The 20426-nt window shown below is 24.8% G+C and overlaps 1 protein-coding gene across 1 annotated transcript in view; it reads right to left on the bottom strand.

Annotated features, from left to right (window-relative positions):
- LOC114130618 (uncharacterized) overlaps positions 1 to 20426 on the bottom strand; it is a 72221-nt gene that overhangs the window by 11243 nt on the left and 40552 nt on the right. Inside the window, exons 3-4 of the mRNA XM_027995625.2 lie at positions 13425 to 13630; positions 3395 to 3530 (exon numbers count right to left, since the gene is read on the bottom strand). Coding sequence (XP_027851426.1) covers positions 3395 to 3530; positions 13425 to 13630 — 342 coding nt within the window. The remainder of the gene's footprint in view (positions 1 to 3394; positions 3531 to 13424; positions 13631 to 20426) is intronic.

The raw sequence follows: 20426 nt of genomic DNA, 5'->3' as shown, positions 1-20426 counted from the left end.
GTGGTAAGAATTATTTTTCCCTTGTGTATTTTTATTGCATTACTCCGTTTCTATAAACTTCAATAGACTATTAACCAAAAATCAGACGATAAAACATAAACATTTTCTGAAAAATATTTAGTACTCTATTATATTATATAATATATTGATGGTTTGCTGTTATGATAAAATATAGTTTTAGGTTTAAATAAATAGAAATAAAATAAATAGGTATTTTGAAATTAAAAAATATATACTATAATACATATCTAGGTAAGAACTATGCAATAATTTTAGGTGCTATTAGTGTTAAATTACATTACTAACATATTTACCTAATTTTTTCAATTTTATAATATTTAGAAAAATATATTTTATTTTGTTTGAATTAAAATAAAATATATATTCAAATAATGCCTTAAAATAATTTAGAGTAGGTATACTTCTTTATCAATCTTTTGTTGATTTTAACTTTCTGCATTTCTGTCATTTTAAATTATGGAAATAAAATTAAATAATATTATTGTGTATGATAATAATTAGTATATATTCTAATTCAGTTATTATATTTTTATCTTTCTATAAAAACACAACTTACAAGTATAATACGTGTATAAGAAATTGAATTATTATTATTCAATATTTTAGTATTATTGGAGAAATATCGTTAACCATCAAATTTTGAAATTATTAACGCAACGTTGCACGATAGGATCTATTTCCCCTGTTTTTGGGGAGACGCTAGAAAAATGATTCAATCCATTAACCGATTTAGTCCGGCTTTTTGCAGCTTATCTCAATACGTTTCATTAATCATGTCACTGCAATGTTTAACTGACCCAGTTATTTTTTTATTTCTAGAAAATAAAAGCTGTACAAAATTACACCAAACACGTCGTGTACAAGTTTAAGTATCACGAAGGCTAAGAAAACATTTAGTATGCATTTCTCGAAGCGAATATTCGATGTATTATGTTATAGATTTTTATGAAACCCCGGGAAACTTGACGGGCACTTACAAAAGGGACGAAACATTTTCATGCATACACAAGCGATACGCAGCAAGTCTGAATTTCTTTGACAGTAATGCGTTCCCAAATGTACATCTGAGAGTGTTCAGATGGTTTTTTTTTCGCGAAAACTTATATTTTTGAATTAATATTCATACATTATTCATAATACCAAAAAGTATACACAGTTCTTTGGTCCATTACTATTTACTATAGTAAGAAATCGCTCAGTTCAGGTTAGTTATTATTTTATGCACAATACAAAATGAAACTTTCAATCGATCGCTAATTTCTTTTCATATTTACCTGGAATTTGATTTCTATTTTTAGTAATGATTATAAACCCGAATTAAAAATGTTTGAGAATTGAACTAATGAATCGGAATGTTTTTGTAAATTTATCTATACTTCCTGTTAAAAATATCTGTGTTATACAATCATGAATAATTATGTTACATGAGTAGTTTTTCTTTCAAAGGTGTATTCTTATTGAGAAAAGTGTTTGGAAAAATATACTATAGGTCTCGATATAAAAATTATTATGACTTTGGTTAGACTTTCAGTGTATTAGGGTATATAGTTAGAGGGGGTGTTTCAATGAAAATCGTAACGAACCATTTTCGTTGAAATAATTTTTGTAGCTTTCGCCAAAGTTTGTTGAAAACTTTTTCATATGTTTTCACTTAGATTTTGTGATGAAATGCATTATTATTATTATTATTTTTTTTTATTGAGTTTCTGATTGGACTAACCTTAAATAACTTTGGCGCTTGATTAAATTCGTTCATTTTAATTTTTGCAGCGCACGTTTTAAACCTCGTGTGTCTTACGTGGACTATTAGTTTAGGTGGCGGCAGTCGTGATGTGTTGACATTTTGATGTCCGACGTGAATAAGGACTTTAAACAATAATAATAATAATTGTAAATGTAAATGATCCTTACAGATCGATTCCGAAGGGACGGGTGGGGACAATAGAGAAAATTCGCCATCATCACCATCACCGCCGTTATTATTATTATTATTATTATTATTACCCAGTTGGAAATGGGAGTGTAAAGTGATGGTGGCAACAGTAGTAGTAAATACGTATACATTATACTATATGTGCAATATACAATATAGATGTATACACACATAACAATGGTATCATCCCGGTTTTGTGCTTTATAATAATATGCTCAAACGCTATTCATGATGTATACCTATATTATATATATACATTACACGCATATGTGTGTGTGTGTGTGTGTGTGGAATATATGTATACACACATGTTATATACAAAATAATATACATATAATATTATAGAATAGTGTGTGCTGTAGTCGAACAACGATATAATAATTAAACATTTTGCAGAGCTGCAGAAGTGTGTGCGTATTAATAACTTTGGAATTTCCTTTCACGTTGTAATATGGTTTTGCAATGGTAAGAATATATGATTATTATTATTGCAGGCGTGGCGGGTTACAAGGGACAGAGTGAAGTATAAATTAATTGGTGTTGGTAGTTTACGTGCTTTTTAAACGACATAATATAATATAAAATATATGATTATCATATTATGATATCAGGTAGTAATTTTCCTATGCGTTATAGGAATTGATCTGTTAGTTTATGACCGAAGCGAGGAATATATTGTATTGAATTTTTAGATAAAAGTTTTTTAAAAAACGTGTTTCGTTATCACGTTTATCTAATAGTGAATAGTTTAATTTAATCTTCAAATTTGATGTGTGGTTTCTTGTATACAATTTGATCTAGTAAGTATTTTGGTGATTTAAAAGTAGGAAAATTCTACTAATTATTTTTCAAAAAAATTAATAATAAAAAAAGAAAATGGCAGGAAAACAGGCCCTATTTACTTAACATCAGTTTTTAACAACACTGATTTTGTTTCTTTGTTGATGTAACTCAGAAAGGAATAACAACTAATTTTAAATGTTCACAAATATTTGTATTTACACTTAATAGACATGATTATATTATAATTGAAAAAAAAATCATACGATTATTTTTGAGTTGTTTATACATATTTTAAAAGATTGATTACCTTATAGATTTTTTGTACTATATAGGTATACCAAAAACTTATATACTTCATTCTATAGTATTTCAATATTGACTTATAAGTTATAACATACAATGTTTTGGGAAACAAAATAAGTTAAACCTATCGAATTCAGAGAGATAAAATAAATAAAATATATAGCGCCTTTAAACATATTTACTAATAATTAATTTATCTGATTCGCTTAAAATTATTTTTCATGTACAATGATTTATCATTAAATAAGAATTAGAATGACTTGATCCCCGCTGACCAAGTTTACTCAAAACCTATAATTATGCAGCAGAAGCGAATATCCTATTTTTAATTTATTAAAAAAAAAATTTACTTACTAGTGACGTATGTGAGTTTTGTCTTAATACCGGTGTGGAAAAGTGGTGCGTCCGCTGAGACTTCGCATTTATAAAATCCCGTCAATTCCCTCTGGACGTTTACAATGGTTACTTTGTTTTCGTCGGATTCTTGTACCTAAATACAAAATTAAATTTTATAAAATTGTGATTTTAAACTTTTGATTTGAAATTTGTGTACGTCATATTTTGTGCCATAGTTTATATCAACAATAATTGCTTATATTATTCATTCAAATATCATAATGTAACAATTAAATTCTCAATAATCAATATTAGATTAAGTAGGTACCTACTTACTGTATTTATTATTATTACCTACTTAATAAGCTAATAAGAAAGTTATCGTTGTACAAGTGTTTTTCTGTACACACTGTATTCTTTAATTTTTATAATATCTATTTTTTAATTTATAACAGGCAAAAATTCAAAATATTCATCATTTAAAAAATAAAATAATAAATCATAAATAAAACATTTATTATACTAAAATTGAATCGTATACTTCTTACGAGTTATTGAACTTTTAATACTCATAGATTTGATTAGGTTTGTTGAAATGATATTAAACATAAGTATAAAATATAAATTATTGTATGAAAATATTGATAAATAAGTTTACTTGATCATTATGTTTTTTTTAATGGAGTTTTAAGATTCATTGTGTATTTATATTTTATTTATACATTTTGTGTAAGTGGAAATGAACTTACCGAATATTGCTTTGTCAGGTGTATAATATACATTTTGTACATTATATGTTAAAGCAATGAATTAGTAAATAGGTTTATGCTTATTTAAAGACTTGCTATAAGTTATGTATTATATAATTATACTACCATTTAGTATATACTACTTGTTTTTATTGTATAATGTCAGAAATAACACGAATGAAGCTGATGTTATTATTTTTACGGTGTTAAAAATTAGTTTATTTTTTTTTTAATTTAGGTAATATAAATACTAGATAGGTATATTAAATAATTTGTTTAATTAAAATTAAAATTAGTATTAGAATTAATGTTAGCTTATAACTAAAATATATGTAACGGTTTAATGATAAATGTAGGCTAGTACTTAACAGTATTATACTGTTATGACTGTTATTGTTGTAATAAGTTCTAACGAATCGACAATAATTTATAGTAAATGTTATTAATACCTAATGACAATGAATTATTCAGTGTTTCTTTAAAATAAAATAGATTTTGCAATAGGTGTTGAAGTCTTATCTATTTTTAATATTGTTATTATTATATGAGAGTTATTAAAAAGTTTTAATATTGGTTTAAAGTCAATTTAATTTCGGTTGATAAAAATGAATACAATAATATTATAATAATTATAAGTATACTTATTTTTTTGGCTAAGATTTTTCTATTACAATAACTATGAGTTAAAGCCATTTATTATTTATATTTAAAATTCAAAAATAATAAAAAGTATTAATAGTACTTTAGTTTATCCAATTATCAATATAGGCTTAATTTTAAGAAGGGGAGATATGGGAAAAGTGAATAATGTCAATAACACTTTGAATAACAATGATTAAAATTATTTTGTACTCACATAAGTCAGTGACAATGTAAACATTAACATATTAAGCATTGAATACATTTCACTTTTACCATAACAGTCTCTTAAGTGAATGTCATATACATATATGTATCGCCTCCGTCTTATCAAATGTACTACATAGGTAGACAATTTGCGTTCAAAAGTTTCAATGTGATATTTTTAGTTTTTATATTAGAGTGAATTAATCTATCATAACTTATATTTTGTTTCAGAAATAAAACATAAATAATTAATATTCTTACCTTAAAGCTTAAAGTGATAATAGGTCAATTCAATTTAATATTAAAACTAAAAACATAAAATTGGAACAGTTAAACATAAATCTGCAATGTTAAACATTTTTAAGACGAAGGCAACGTGTGAAAAATATTTTTTTAATTTTGATTATTTTTTAAAAATAATATAAATACAAGTAATGAATTATGGAATATTTTTGGTTTATTTTGCTCAATTCTATACAAATATGTAATTTAATATTCTTCAACTTGTTAAGTCATTTTTAAAGTTTAAAAAATAAAAAGTATTCTGTTTCAAGTAAAAATTAATTCGCCTAAGTGAATTTAATATATTATGAGTTATATAAAATATTTATGATTTTTTTAAACTTAAATTTCTTCAAAAATATTTTGAGTATACACATATGTCATATATGTTAACTTTTAAATTGAAAAATTTAAGTATTTACTTAGTTGTTTTAACTTGATTTTTTTTTCTACAGTCAGTATATTTTTAAATACTTTGTTATAAGCCATATTGGTTTCTAAGTATGAATAAAAAGTTGAAGTTATTATATGTTAAAATTGTAAAAAAAAATTAGTTCAAAAAAGTTTATAAACCGTATTCTCTTTAATTGTTTTCCCTTTGCCTTTATGGGGTTAAATTTGTCCTACTACATGGATTTTCAAACTTTTTCATTCCAAGGCCACAAAAATATCAAAAGCTCTTAGCAGGCCAAAATGTGTGAACACATAATTTTTAATTATATATAAAAGTACTTATAAATATTTGAAAAATAATTCTTTTAATATTCATAAATAAAATTAGTCTTAATTTTAATAATATTTTTTTATTAATAAGAAGGATAAAATTGATGTTTTTTTGTTATAACTTCAAATGTTTGTCAGACATAGCCAATCTGTATATTTTGATTTAATTGTAATTTTTTTTTTTTAATTTGGATATTGTGTATCTAGAAGAAATTTATAAAAAATAACTAAAGTTCTTTACACGATATTTGATTTCTAATGCATTGTTACATAGCAAATCAATCGTTTTCATTTGTAGGGTAGGCGCCAGGAGGCAATTTTCCAATATTAAAACTAAATGGATTTTGAAAAATACTAGGATTTATTATGTGGATAAAGTTAATAATGTACATTATTCATGTAATGTATTTTCCAAGTTTTTATTTCATTATTAATATGTTCTTATTTCATTTTTAAAATTCAAAGCGTGACATTTTACCATTATTTTAAAGCAAATTTGAAAATAAATATTATTAATGTAAAATTTTATTATCATATTTTGACCACTTAAATTAACCTAATGACTTTTCCCAGATATCCAATTTTATTCAATAATAATTAATAGTTATTTATTTGTATAAAAAAACTATTTGTTATCAAATTATACATGTTTATAAAATATATTTAATAAAATTGATTTTGTATAACTTTATTGTGTTGAGTTTAAAAATCAATAATAGGATTTTCATCTTATTCGTTTTTAACATTTTGATACAATTAACAATTTCAATAATCAATCAAATTGCTGGTAATTTTAATTTTATGAAACTACCCTATTTAAGTTTAAATAAAATTATTAGAATATATCTACCAACAAATTTTATGTCTAAATCCAAAAACAGACAGTTTGGAACAATAAAATTACTAAAAGTCTTGAAACTTTACTACATCCATTCAATTATTTTTTCACAATAAAACGCTGTTGAAATAAAGTTTTTATTTTTATTTGAATGTCTATTTAAGTGATAAACTTTTTTTAAGTTGTTGTGTAGGTACCTAATTATTAATTTGAGTACATATCTATAATAGGCTCTAGTTATTATTTATACATTTATATATAATGTTAATAATATAAACATATCAAATATAGTTGGATTTAGATAAACATAAACAGAATTACTGTTACATAATTTATTGATGTAATTGAATAAATAAGTGTATGTATATATATATACATAAAGTACACTGTATTTTTTAAATAATACAAATTACAGGTACAACAAAAAACGTTATCACAATAATCTACTGTTTCTAAAGGAGTTTTAAATATTTAAATAGGTTAATGGAAAGTTTAGTTTTAAATTTATATGTGTAAAAATACTAAGTGGTCTAAAGCTTTGATTCGATGTATTGTTTCAATAATTCTTTTTTGTTGTTAACTGAAAGTGCTTATGCAAATTACATGGAAATTCAAACAATGTTATTTCGGCATAACTTCATATCACGTTATAGCGGGTACATCAGCTGCAATTCATTTCTAAAGAAAAAGATTATAAACTTTTATTTTCACTGTTAAATTATTTATATTGGTTTATTCAGAAATGTAGAGATTCTATATTGAATATTAGGTAAATATTAAAAACATTTGACGTGTATTAATTTTATTTTAAAATTAGTAAAACTTAAAATTAAATAGTTAACAGTATTTTGTTGATCATGTTCATATTACTATATTAGTTTTGTACATAATATTTATATTTTATTTATTTTATTATATTGGTTTGTCAATTCAAGATTTAATGTATGACTTAATAGTTTGTTGTTTTTTAGTCGAAATTAAATAATCTATACATATTTTGTACCTACAATAAGCATAATTGATTAAAAATGGTTTTTGTAGAATATTTTATAAGAGGAGCCGTCCACTGACGATACTCGTGGATTGAAGTTATGGAGTTAAGCTAGAAAGAGCTAGACGCTAAAAGAGTAGGTCGCGACACTATTTTCATTTTCATTTTTTGGGCGGATTAGTATAATAAGTTAATGTTGTGTTATATAATTTTAAAATTTAAGTATTCTTTTGTGAATTTAAATAATAAAATTAAAAATAAGTTAAATACCTATGAGTATTGTCCTCGTTGACTATAGACTTAATTCATTTTCAGAATGTTTAGGTTATATGTATACTTATATTAAAATTGCCTTACCAAATTAATTAATATTATTGTAATAATGTAATAATAATTATGATGGAATACCATTACTAAAATGTAATAAACATAATAAATAGCCTCAAATGATTTCTTTAATAGTGCAGTTGAAAAAGGATAATGTGTAAGTTTATTTTTCACTAGAATGATAACGGTAGCAATTGATAGGTAGTTAACAAATAATAAGAAATGCATTTCATTTTAAAATCATTAACGTTTAAAAACCAATCAAGTACAAGTTAAAACCAATGAAATCAAACTGTATAGTCTTAGTGTTCATTAAGTTGAGTCAAGAATAAGGAGTACGCTTAATAAAGATTTTATTCTAAACTAAAAATATTATTAATTAATACTGTAAAACTAATTAAAAGTAACTGGGAAAAAGTGTAATGATATGATAATAAATAATGATATAAATACGATAAGAGTAATAAACATAAAAAATAATTACGTTCGATTATTACAATTATCGATAATGATTAGTCATTACTGAGAATGACTGATGGCCAGCATTGGCGGTAATACCAATTTATATGGTTCATACTTATATTTTTTGTACAGTTTCGAATTTTTTCGATTAGTTTTGTTATTATTATATTAATTTTTTATTGCTGTATAATTAATTATACACCTATTATAACTTTTTATAGTTAACATTTTCATCAATAACTTTAATATTTTTTAAATCGTGTACTATAAATTATTACACATTTATGAATTTTACGACTACACGCCTTATACAATATTATCTCAACCCTATATTTTGAATTTAAATTAAACCCAAAATGGGTTTTCAAAAACGATATACGAATCAATACAAGTGAAAGGAAAAAAAAACAATCTAATAAAGAGTTCAATCGTCAAAAATCGAATGAAATATAAAAACTGGCTCTATTCATTGTACACAGTCCAACAGATCGGAGCCATATATAAACTTTTACTTGATTCGATATAGAAGTTGTTGAACACTATAGACCATAATCCCTTCCTTTTGTATTTTATTAGATCACATTTATCAATAGTTCTCTCTTTCTATCTCCGTTTTCTCTTTGTAGTTTTTATCAATGATTATGGCCGAAAACTAGTTGTGAAAACGAATCGTACGAATCGTAAATCTCATCACAATACAGTTTATTATTGCGTATACAATTCGATCAAATTAATAGTATTTATGAATTATTTCTATTCGTAAGTTTTACAGCGTTCAGTAATAATGTTATATAGCTTATGTCTAAAAATAATATAACATTATGTTAATGACGCAATGTAAATTCGTAACGACTTATTATTCGGTTAAAATTATAATCAAAGATTGTTATTATACCGACGTTTGTCGACTGTCGGTCACCACCGGTCTGCAGTCAATTGTATACCTTTGTATGTGATCCTGCACGAGCACAAAACCTCACGTGTAAATATTATAATTGTAATGTAAAAATGTACGTTATTATTTTATTTTTTAACAGGTAGGTAGTAGGTACTGTATATAAAATATTAAAATAATTAATCACTCGTTATGTTTGTTATGCATGTGTGTACAAAACAAATGGTACAGAAATTCATATTTGGCATTAGTTCAATAATAAATGCAAAAACCTGGCATTGTGATGTAAGACTATAGAAGTTATTTTAATGAACCGGTACGAGCAGTGTGCACAAATATAATTAAAACTAAAACCCAAACTTGCCTGCTATTATATAAAATCAAAAGTAATTTCCCATGTCTGGATGGCGTTATCGATTAATTTATTCGTGTGTATAACCCACCCCCATTAATGAAGTCAAAATAAATACTTCATGTTGTTTTATAGAATTAATTTTTATGATTAGAATAAATGACGATTAAACGTGTATTCTAAATCAAATTACTTGATGTGAAAAAAATCAATGATGTCACTATGTTGTGTAGAAGATATTGAGTGTAGATATCTTATTATTGAGTAGTTACTTTAATGGACGTGTTAAATTCAATTTTAATGATAAATCATTGCATACTTGTCTAAATAATGATTCTGAATGTAAATGGTGTGTCTATCTCAATTTTTACTTTTTAGTACTTTTCGTGTTATAGGTACTGATAATTGATTTTGAGTAAACATTAGGTTAAATAAAATTAGGTTATATTTATACAAATATAATTTATAATATTATTTGTAATAACTTAAAGGTAAGTCCATACCGACGTACAGTGTATAATAGTGTAAATTAGTGTGTGATATAAATAACAATAGACGAACCAAAATATTTTTAAAAATTTAATTTGTATAAAAATAGTATAAATTTATCGCGGTAAAAAAATGGTAAAAACTATAACAGGATAAATTATCATTTTTTGTTTGAATTTACAATTTCGAAACTTCAGATACCTAGGAAATTTTTGATTTGAGATAAAAAAAAAATAATAACAGAAAATTCTAAATAGTGTTATATTTATCACTTCGCTCAAATTATATTATTGATGTTTTTGAATTTTTTTTCACATAATTGTTATTAGTTAATAAAAAAAATTATATTTTTACAATTGATTAGGTACCATTTTTTTAAGTTTTTACATTTTTGAATGACACGATATATTTTACATTATGAGGGGAGCAATGAATGTATTGATTTTAAAATGAAGCGTGTTAGTTTATTTTTATTTGTTTGGGTATATCATCATCTTCTTGAGTAGTAAAACTGCTAAATTTTTGATTTCATTATTTTTTTTTAGTAAGAAAGTGAATCTTCTTTGTACTCCAGAAGGAAGTGGTTAAATAAAAAAAAATTCCCAGAATTTTCTTATAATAATAAATTCCAAACATTATGGAAACACGAGAATTCTTATGCAAAACTAGTTTTTGTCATAATCAATTTTCTTATGTTATTGTAATTTATATTTTACTAGCTGTCACCCGCGTGCTCCACCCTCGTGGATAGTTGTATGTAAATTGTGGGGCTGTTTCAAATCCTGTCTAGTCGTTGTTAGTAGTTGTTATTTTGATCATAAAATGCTATAAAGTGTACATATCTTATACTATTGATTATACCTACGTAAAATAATAATAATTTAAGGTGTTTATAAATTGTCATAAATATACTTATAGATAACAAAAACAATTTTTTTCTCACATTTATGTCATTATTCTTACACTCGGGAAATATATTATATAATAATATTATAACACGTCGTTAAATAAGTAACAATAATAATGATTATTAAACAATAACAATAGGCATAGCATTTTGTGGGTCTTTGCACCATTCAGCCAATCAGCGTGCTATTGACTTACTATTTTGCTTTTCTATTGGTTATTATTATTTTTGGATGCGTTTTAACTTTTTTTAATTACTCGAGTCTCAAGATTAAGTTCATCGGTCCTAGTTAGAACGCAGTGATATATACTTTAAACTCTGCAGGCCCGCTCAAAGCACCGATCCGTTGTCACATCTCATATACGTCGACAATAATAATTGATTTATCATCGATTCTATATATACACATTCTGAGGTGGGTTGTGGACGATTGCTTAATTATAGATATGCTTTATTTATTATTTCAATATATAATGCATACCTATACGTGGAAATTCAAATTTCACAAATTTCAAAAATTGGGACTTGCTTTTATAGTATAGATAAAAAAAAAAAAAAAACAACCGTAGATACTTGTAATTTTCAATACATATTTTTATTATCATTTTATCTTTGAAATTGTCAAACAATTTATATAGTTTTACGGTAAGGTGTAATTAAATATAAATGCAATGCTTTCGGAAAAAGTTAAATAAATTTACCGTAGTTCTATGATAATTATATAATAATAAATTACTTTGATAGAAATACAAATATTACATTTGGTAATACAAACTAAAAGATGGTTTCCGCTCAAAATCGTTTTTCATACAGGTATGATGTGAAATCATTGAATTCAACTTTAATACATTCATTACGGTCACTTAGTCAATAACTTATTACAGAATTATACTCGACAATTATTTTAGAGCAGATCTGTTACCTACTTTCTTCTCTTTTAATTTCATATGTTAAAGCAGAATATTTATTGGCGTTTTTTGATAAATAAAAATCGAACTTTTAACTAAATTTTAAGTGTGATTATAAAGTTATTATTTAAGTTATGTACTTAGGTATATATAATATATAAATGTGAAAACGAGGATTTTTGACGTCAATGATCTTATCAACCACTCGTTTTATCGTCATATGGTTTATTTTTAAATTATCTTTATTGCGGGTTATGTTTTCAAGTCTATTTTCGATTTTATAAATTAATTGACAATTGAGTTATTAATTTTTAAAATAATAGGAAACTTCACATATAAAGACATAAAAGGATTAATCTTGCATTATTTGTAAACGGATTCCACTTTCGGTCGTTACCTAACCTTGGAATTTGTCGTTACCTTCTTTTCATAACATAAACACCAAATAATCAAAGGATTTTGAAAAATTCACATTTTAATGAGGGGTTCATACTGTGATATTTTTTTAAACTTTTTCAAAAAACGATCATGTTTTGTTTGCATAGAATTTTCATTGATTAAATAAAATGGTTACCTATTATAATTGAATACATTTTAAGACTGTATCTATTTTCTATTTGGTCAAAACCATCAATTTAATATCGTATTCAACGCATATTTGTACAGGTATTATCGCGTTTTGTTTTATTCGATTACAATTCACAGTCTGGTTATTTAGATAATATTTTAACATGTTATTTTAAGAACGTCTTGGTTAACGGTAATCATCTTAACAATAAAATGGAAATAGATAGGTTAATATCTGACTATCATCTGCCACGTTAGTTATAAATTAATATTTTTGATTTATTATTAAATAATACGCGTTTTAGTACTGTGTTTCATTGTTTGAGTATAAATGATAAAATACTCTTTTTTTTTTAAAGTTTTGAACAATATTTCATCAAATATTAAATAACAAATCAAACAAAGTTTGAATCATTATAAAATATATAATTTTTAACGGGCAGCAAAGTGCATGGGGATAGTCAACACATTAAAATTTAACGATTCTTGATATACTTAAGTGATAATCTACTTCCTAAATAAATAATTTAATATTCAAACAAATTTCTAAAAACAAACGATTCATAATATATTTGATTTAATATCAATACATTTTCATTTAAACTCTAGAAACTTATATACTGTACTGTTTAAATGAAATTATTTCAATTTTAAGTTTTAACGGCGTTATACTCGTAGTAAAAGGAGGTTAAATTCATTTATTGTTACTCACATTAACTATAATTCCAGGCATTGGAAAAACACGAGTGGGAGGCGATTCTTTTGGCACATATCGATAGAATTCTTGATCCCTCAGATACCATTTTATTGAATACAGTGCCGTATTTTCCAAATCGTATGTACAGTTCATTCTCAGTATGGATCCGGATCTTACTGCCACTGGGACGTGGATTTTCAAGTCCCTTAAGCCAACACATTCTGTAAGTCAATAAAAACAATAATATACTACAATGTATACTTGCAAACAAAAGTTACTATTATCCTCAAAAGTTAAAAGTAATTTAAAATAAATATATTATTATTATTTCTATCTTTACAATTTAACCTATACGAAATAAAGGTTCATGTATACACACAGGGATGGAGAGGTTTGAAATTACATACCCCCCTTGAGTTTCTTATACTATGAACGTCTTTGTGTACCAAAAGTGGTGGGGATTTTGTAATAACTAACATACCTAATCCCTTCCATTTTTTTGTCACATGCAGTTTGAAAGATCTTGTATTTTATATTCAATATACATCTCGGTTCTTTTGTTGAAGAAGATTCATTATATCGAAATCTATTTATGTTTTTGAATTTCCAGTTGAAATAAATAATATTTTTTATTGTTACGATTTGTTAAGGGTTTTTACTTTTTGAGTGACTATATACATTTTTTATTTAATAATTTTTGGAATATTTTGATACGTAAAAATCGAAATTTAAAACTAATATTAATTTACGAATTAAAGTATTTAAAGTATTGGCGATGAGAGTGGAGTGATCGGGAAGAATACCTTGTCTATTATTCCCCTACCTATACTTTAAATACTAATAACTCATAAACTACTTGTCCGAATTTTGATTTCTATGTATTAAAATACTCCAAACAATATTCTACTTCATAATATGTAACAAAACATATGGTGACATTAAAAAAAACTTAAAAAGTTATAACTACAAAAGAACTTATGTAAAACAAAAATTCTTTAACATTAATATATTTTGAAATAATTTCTGTTGTTTGATAAAATAATCATATATATATATCATATACTCGTATATTATATATAATTATAATAATACAGATAAATTAATATATATTTCAAAACAATGACACCATATGCATGGTGTGTCTAGATTTAATTTTACCAGTGAACCTCAAAATATACGTAGGAATCTACTTATTTTTAAAAATTTTTTTTTATAATATTATAGTGGATAGAATATAATATTGAACGAATAACTGATAAATAAAATTTCGAAACTTATTTGTTGCGCATGGATGGGTTTTATTGAATTTTTTGTTGAGTATACAAATGAATAAACAATGCAGATATTATTATATTATTATCATTTTACAATTTTAAACTGAAATTTTCAATTCCGGAAGTATTGGGCATTGATTTGTATGATAATTGTATATTTGTATAGATGTTTAGAATTTTAGTATTATGGTTAATTGATCTTTTACACCATTAAATGTATGTGTAAGATTTTTCAAAAAAGGTGATTTAAGTAATCGATCCGGAAAAAATATTCGCATAATAACGTTTAGTATTATAGGTAGTCATAAAACGATCATAAACATGTTTACGATTACTTTTCTCGGCCGCAATAAAAAAAAAAAAATAATGCGTGTTTGTGATTAATTAAATACTATGTAAAAATATAACATTATTTACAAATTATTATGTACGCGGGTTAATCATATACAACAGACACACACTCACGTAGAATATATAGCGTGAAATATGTGTATTTAATATGATAACAGCTCGAAAAACCTTTATATTCCGATGCCTATTGTTTTGTGCTGGGACAAAAGTGATTTATAGTTTCGAGATTTATCGTTTATAGGGTTTCCCGATTCATTTTTCCAGGTGTTGGTTTTTAATTTTATGAACGCCGTGGCATGGCTGTTGGTTCCAATCACGCTACGTACCTAACTATAACGGTTGATTTTAACTGCGTTTGACAACCGCACAGAAATATATCGGCTTTCGCTCGAGGCCAAGTTTTTCGCTGTGTTTGGGGACGTATGTATATTATTAGTAAAGAATGATTTTGGTTTTTTTTTTCATTTATATTACTAAAGCTCCGCGTGGCCTTGGCATCACTGGATGAATTATTACATTGCACTAACACGGTATAAATCATTTGGTTGCAAATAATAATTTATATAAACACATAATGTACGTCGCACCTTGCGATGTAATTATCATAATAAAACTCGACGACGAGGCCGGCCGGGAGAAACACTGCGGAAGAAAACCACCCCCTTGCAAGTGTGAGGTATATATTATCTGGTATACGCACACGACCGAGTTGGCCGTTGCCGCTGGTACCAAATAACAACTATGATGTCAGACATAGTGAATCCTTTTTTTGACTTTCGTATGATGCCATACAATACTTACGAAAAGTTGGCGCAGAGTGACTTTTTTCTTCCGTGTAAAATATATATAATATGGTCGACGGTTACATAAATGCATCCAGAAAAAAACATTTCGATAAATTTCGTAAATTTGATATATATATATATATATATTAATAATATAATTATTTCGACGATTATACTGTAACTGCAGTAATTTTATTTTCATTTCGTAAAAATTAAACGGGAAATAAAACAAACATCGGAGATTATATTTGTATTCATTTCCGTTTTGAAATAGTTTTATTTGTGAAACACTGCACGACTGTAATATCATCCGTTCGCGGCTCTCTGTGTTTCTCTACCTACCAAGACGGTATTTTGCCGATTAACAGATTTCCTGTACAGGAAATCGGGGTGATTTACCAAGTATGTACAATGTACATGGTAAAATTTCTTTTAACAATACATTAATTTTATTATTTTAATAACATTCTTTATGGCATTTAATAGAGTATTGTGGAGAAACAAACTTATTCTTTTCAATCAATAATCACTCTTTTTATTTTAAATTGTTAAACAAACTGACTTTTTTTAAATGTTAATGTACCTTTATTTTTATTTATTTATTAATAACTATAGGTTTATAGATTTGGGCTCAGAATAATTTTTTAAAAAATTATACAAATAAAATAAAAATACAAGACAACACGTGTAATAATATGCTTTATATTAAATAGAAATACTGTTTAACTAGTAATATGAACCTAGTTAGTTATCATAGAAAAAAAATCAAAATTATTTATTAATTTACTTGAAATTGGTATTCTATTGCTCAGTGTGAATAGACAGTCATTTTAATAGTAAGTCAATGCGTATAAAACATTTGAAAACACGTGTAGTATTAGTTTGAAGAGCATTTAAGGGTGTTTGGCTAAGTTATTCAGGATAAGTAATTAAAGAGTTTATTTATTATTTTTAATCACGCCTAAATGGGTGCAGTAACTTCAAAATATCACATGTGCCTAATTATCATTTGTCTAAACTACCGTTTTCATTTTATGTACGTCAAAATAACATTAGGTTTGTTTTTTTATGTTAATCATATTTTAGTGAAACCTTTAAATACCGATATTAACATTTTGTCCATTATTCAGAGGGTTCAGTAAATAAAAAAAATTTGTAATATGTTATCAGAAATATGTCCGCTATTTGGAGGTCATTGCTAGTCGTCGCTATTTGTTAGAAGAGATTTCAATGCGTTACCTATTTATTATACATAGTATTAACGTGTTACATTGATTTTTATTAATTTGAAAATGAAGTGTTGGGCATTAAAATTAATTACATTACTTTTTTTTTTCAATTTTATACTTTGTAAAGAGTAAATACTTAAACAAGATAATCGTGAAAATGAAGAAAGATTTATTTATTTTATAAAATCAGCTTGAAAAATGTTCATTTTAATAAATCGTTTATTATATTAACCTGTTTTGCTTATCCAAAAAGTTTGCCTCATTAGGCTGATTAGGGTTGTGGAAATTCTAACTTAATGATTTTATAAATAGTATCAAGAGAGAAATTATAATAATATAGACATGAAATGGTTCAAATGTTTTTTTAATTGATTAATATAAAAGATATTTTATTCGTTTAAACTTTAAATATTTGGCAGAACGTATAATGTATAGAAATTATTCTAAGTCAAAATAATTTGTTTATTTAATAAAACGATAGTATAATATAATATAGTATACGACATATTATTATCTATATTTGTTGTCTATACAGTATACTTAATATGTATGTAATATAATAAATATCATTTAGTGATAGAATTACATTATTCTGTAGTATTTGATCTAAAAGCAATACCGAAGAAAGTAATTTGTAGCTTTATTTTAACTTTTATTGTAGGTAGGTACTTCGAAGTTCAAATTATACTTTGAATATTATACCTCTCTTAGACAGGATTACAGTACTTTGTAAGGAAAACACAGTTTAGATTATACGCATGCCGCTTACAAAACCATTAGTCCTGAGTCTAAGACCTTTCCTTTATTATAACATAATATATTATATATATATATTAATATTGTTACTGTTTCATTTTGTTGTATCTTTCATAATGTATTGTATACCCTTGAGAAAGAGTAACGATTAAAGCCACGATGCATTTAAATAGGTCGAGTTTAAACGAAGAAAATTGTAGTAGGTACCTATAATTAATGTCGCTTATTAAAATTATTATGAACTAATGATTAAATATTAAAATATTGCTATATAAACTCTACATTTACGGTACCTATACAGGATGTACCGTATAAACAAATACCTATTGTAAAAGTTTTGATCGTGATTTTAGTTGAAATTGTGTTGTAATGTAGGTTTATGAATACATTTATTTGCACTCAATTTTTAAAATGTTAATAAACTGCGCGAGTGTTATTTTTGGATTAAAAAAAAAGTGATAATAATTATATTAATAAATAGGTTAAAAATTTTTGTTTTGAGGAAAAAAATGGTTTATTATGAGATTGTGTTCAAACCAAACCCGTAAATATTTGTAATTGCGGTTTGGTGATAAATTATTGTTTTTTGCAATAAATTATGTTCAAGTGCGTTACGACTAACGAGTTATTTTAGTAATTGAGGTTTTTAATTGAATAATTAATAGTATTATGAAAGTGTAGGGTGAAATGATAATTTTTTTTTTGTAAAAATCACACAAATTTATTTTTATTTTCATTTTACATTGCAGTATATTTCGGTATTTCACGTTTCAGTATATTATGTTATTGAAGTATTATACATTTTTTGTTTATTAATTATTCCACTTCAAAGACATTTTCCCTGATTTTGGATACAATGTAAAGCTATCGTGTTCATCGTTATAGATGTTCATTTGCTTATACAATTTATTCTGGCATCCATTATCGTTTAATTATGAACTATTATATTTTGTACAGTAAATAATAATTTGAAGACGACTCTATAATGTTTAATTTGAAAGTTTTAAACGAATAATAAAATGAAAAAACTTTATCCTTCATATTTATATTCTATCTAATAAGTAAAATATGAGCATAATTTTAAGAGCATTAAAGATTATTTTTTTCAACTTTGAGTCGTTGTTTTACGAGTATAAAACATCTTTTTGGTTTAATTTAACTATGATTGATGATTGTTTGACATAAATATGACATAACATTGGAATTTCATTAATTTTGTATGATGTTATACACTTATACATTGATACAGGTTTTATCTACTTAATATACTTGTATGAAAAATGTAGTCTTCATGATGTACAATCTATTCATTTTTAAATTATATTTGAGGGTAATGACTAATGAGTTTTTTATTAAGTTTTAATTTTTGCATAATATGTATTACAATAAATAGTTTTATTTATACATTTTCTTTGTTTGTATTATGAGTACATCATTAGATTTGAAAATTGTTCACCTTATCGGAAACTTTTATATTATAGTTTTACTGTACTTAAAATTATGCAATCAATAAATTCATCATAAAAATTTGGATTTATAAATTCTAATAAATAGTTAAAATAACTATTAAGACATACATGTATGTATCGTGTAATATTATATACTATAATGGTTGTTTTTGATTTAATGAAATTACATAAATCATTCTCATATCCTTTTTTAAATTACGATGAAATATTATATATAGGTAGTTTAGAACAGCTGGTTCCAAACTCTCAAACATGCATAATATTTCTTATCCTTTTGTATTATCCATTAATATGGAAATAAAACTATAGTTTATACAATTTTAAACTTAACAACTTTCTATGTTTCAGAAAACAGCTAAGAAACATTTTATATTTATATTTTTTATTTTAAGAAATCGTTAAAAGTAGTATATTAGATATCTTTGCGGTAGAGTTAAACTAAATTAAATTATAATAGTTAAAAATATACTACTTATATTAATAATTGGGATACACTATGTATTTATATTATTATAGTTACATAATTCATCGAAAATAAAAAAAATGTCAAATTGTTAAACTCTGCCAATTCAAATAATAAATAATAATTGGTATTTGCATTAGAGTCAAACGGTTAGTTCAAAAACAGCTTTGTATTTTTGATTTGAACATATTTTAGTAATTGATAATAACAAAAGTTATGTTATATTCGTTGAAATATTTACATTTGATGTCAATTTACACTAATATTTGATCTAAGTATAGATTATAAAGTGGATTATAATGGTGTAATTTCGTTCATATTTTTAGTGTTTCAATTTATATTTTATGCCATAATTGATATTTATTTCCCCTCAATATCTTAATTTTTTTCTAATATGAAAAAATGTGTGTAAAAGTGTCTCCAATTTTTTAAAATAATTTTCAACAAATTATTATTAAACTAAAAGCTAAAATTTATTTTCAGAATTTATAATATAAATAATATTATACAGGTGGATCTATTATAGTAAAATTATTTAGATTAATAACATGTTAAAAAGCATAACTCATATTTAAAATATTAAATATGTAAAACAATATTTTTAGCCCACATACAAATATTGTTGTGTGGCAAGTGTTACATTTGCAACACTCCAATTACGCCATTGAAGAGAAACAGAGGTTGTTCACG

Source organism: Aphis gossypii, chromosome 2 (assembly GCF_020184175.1).
Source record: "Aphis gossypii isolate Hap1 chromosome 2, ASM2018417v2, whole genome shotgun sequence".
Taxonomy (NCBI): Eukaryota; Metazoa; Arthropoda; class Insecta; order Hemiptera; family Aphididae; genus Aphis; species Aphis gossypii.
The sequence above is the reverse complement of the archived record's forward strand: the minus strand, read 5'-3'. Positions and strand labels throughout refer to the sequence as shown.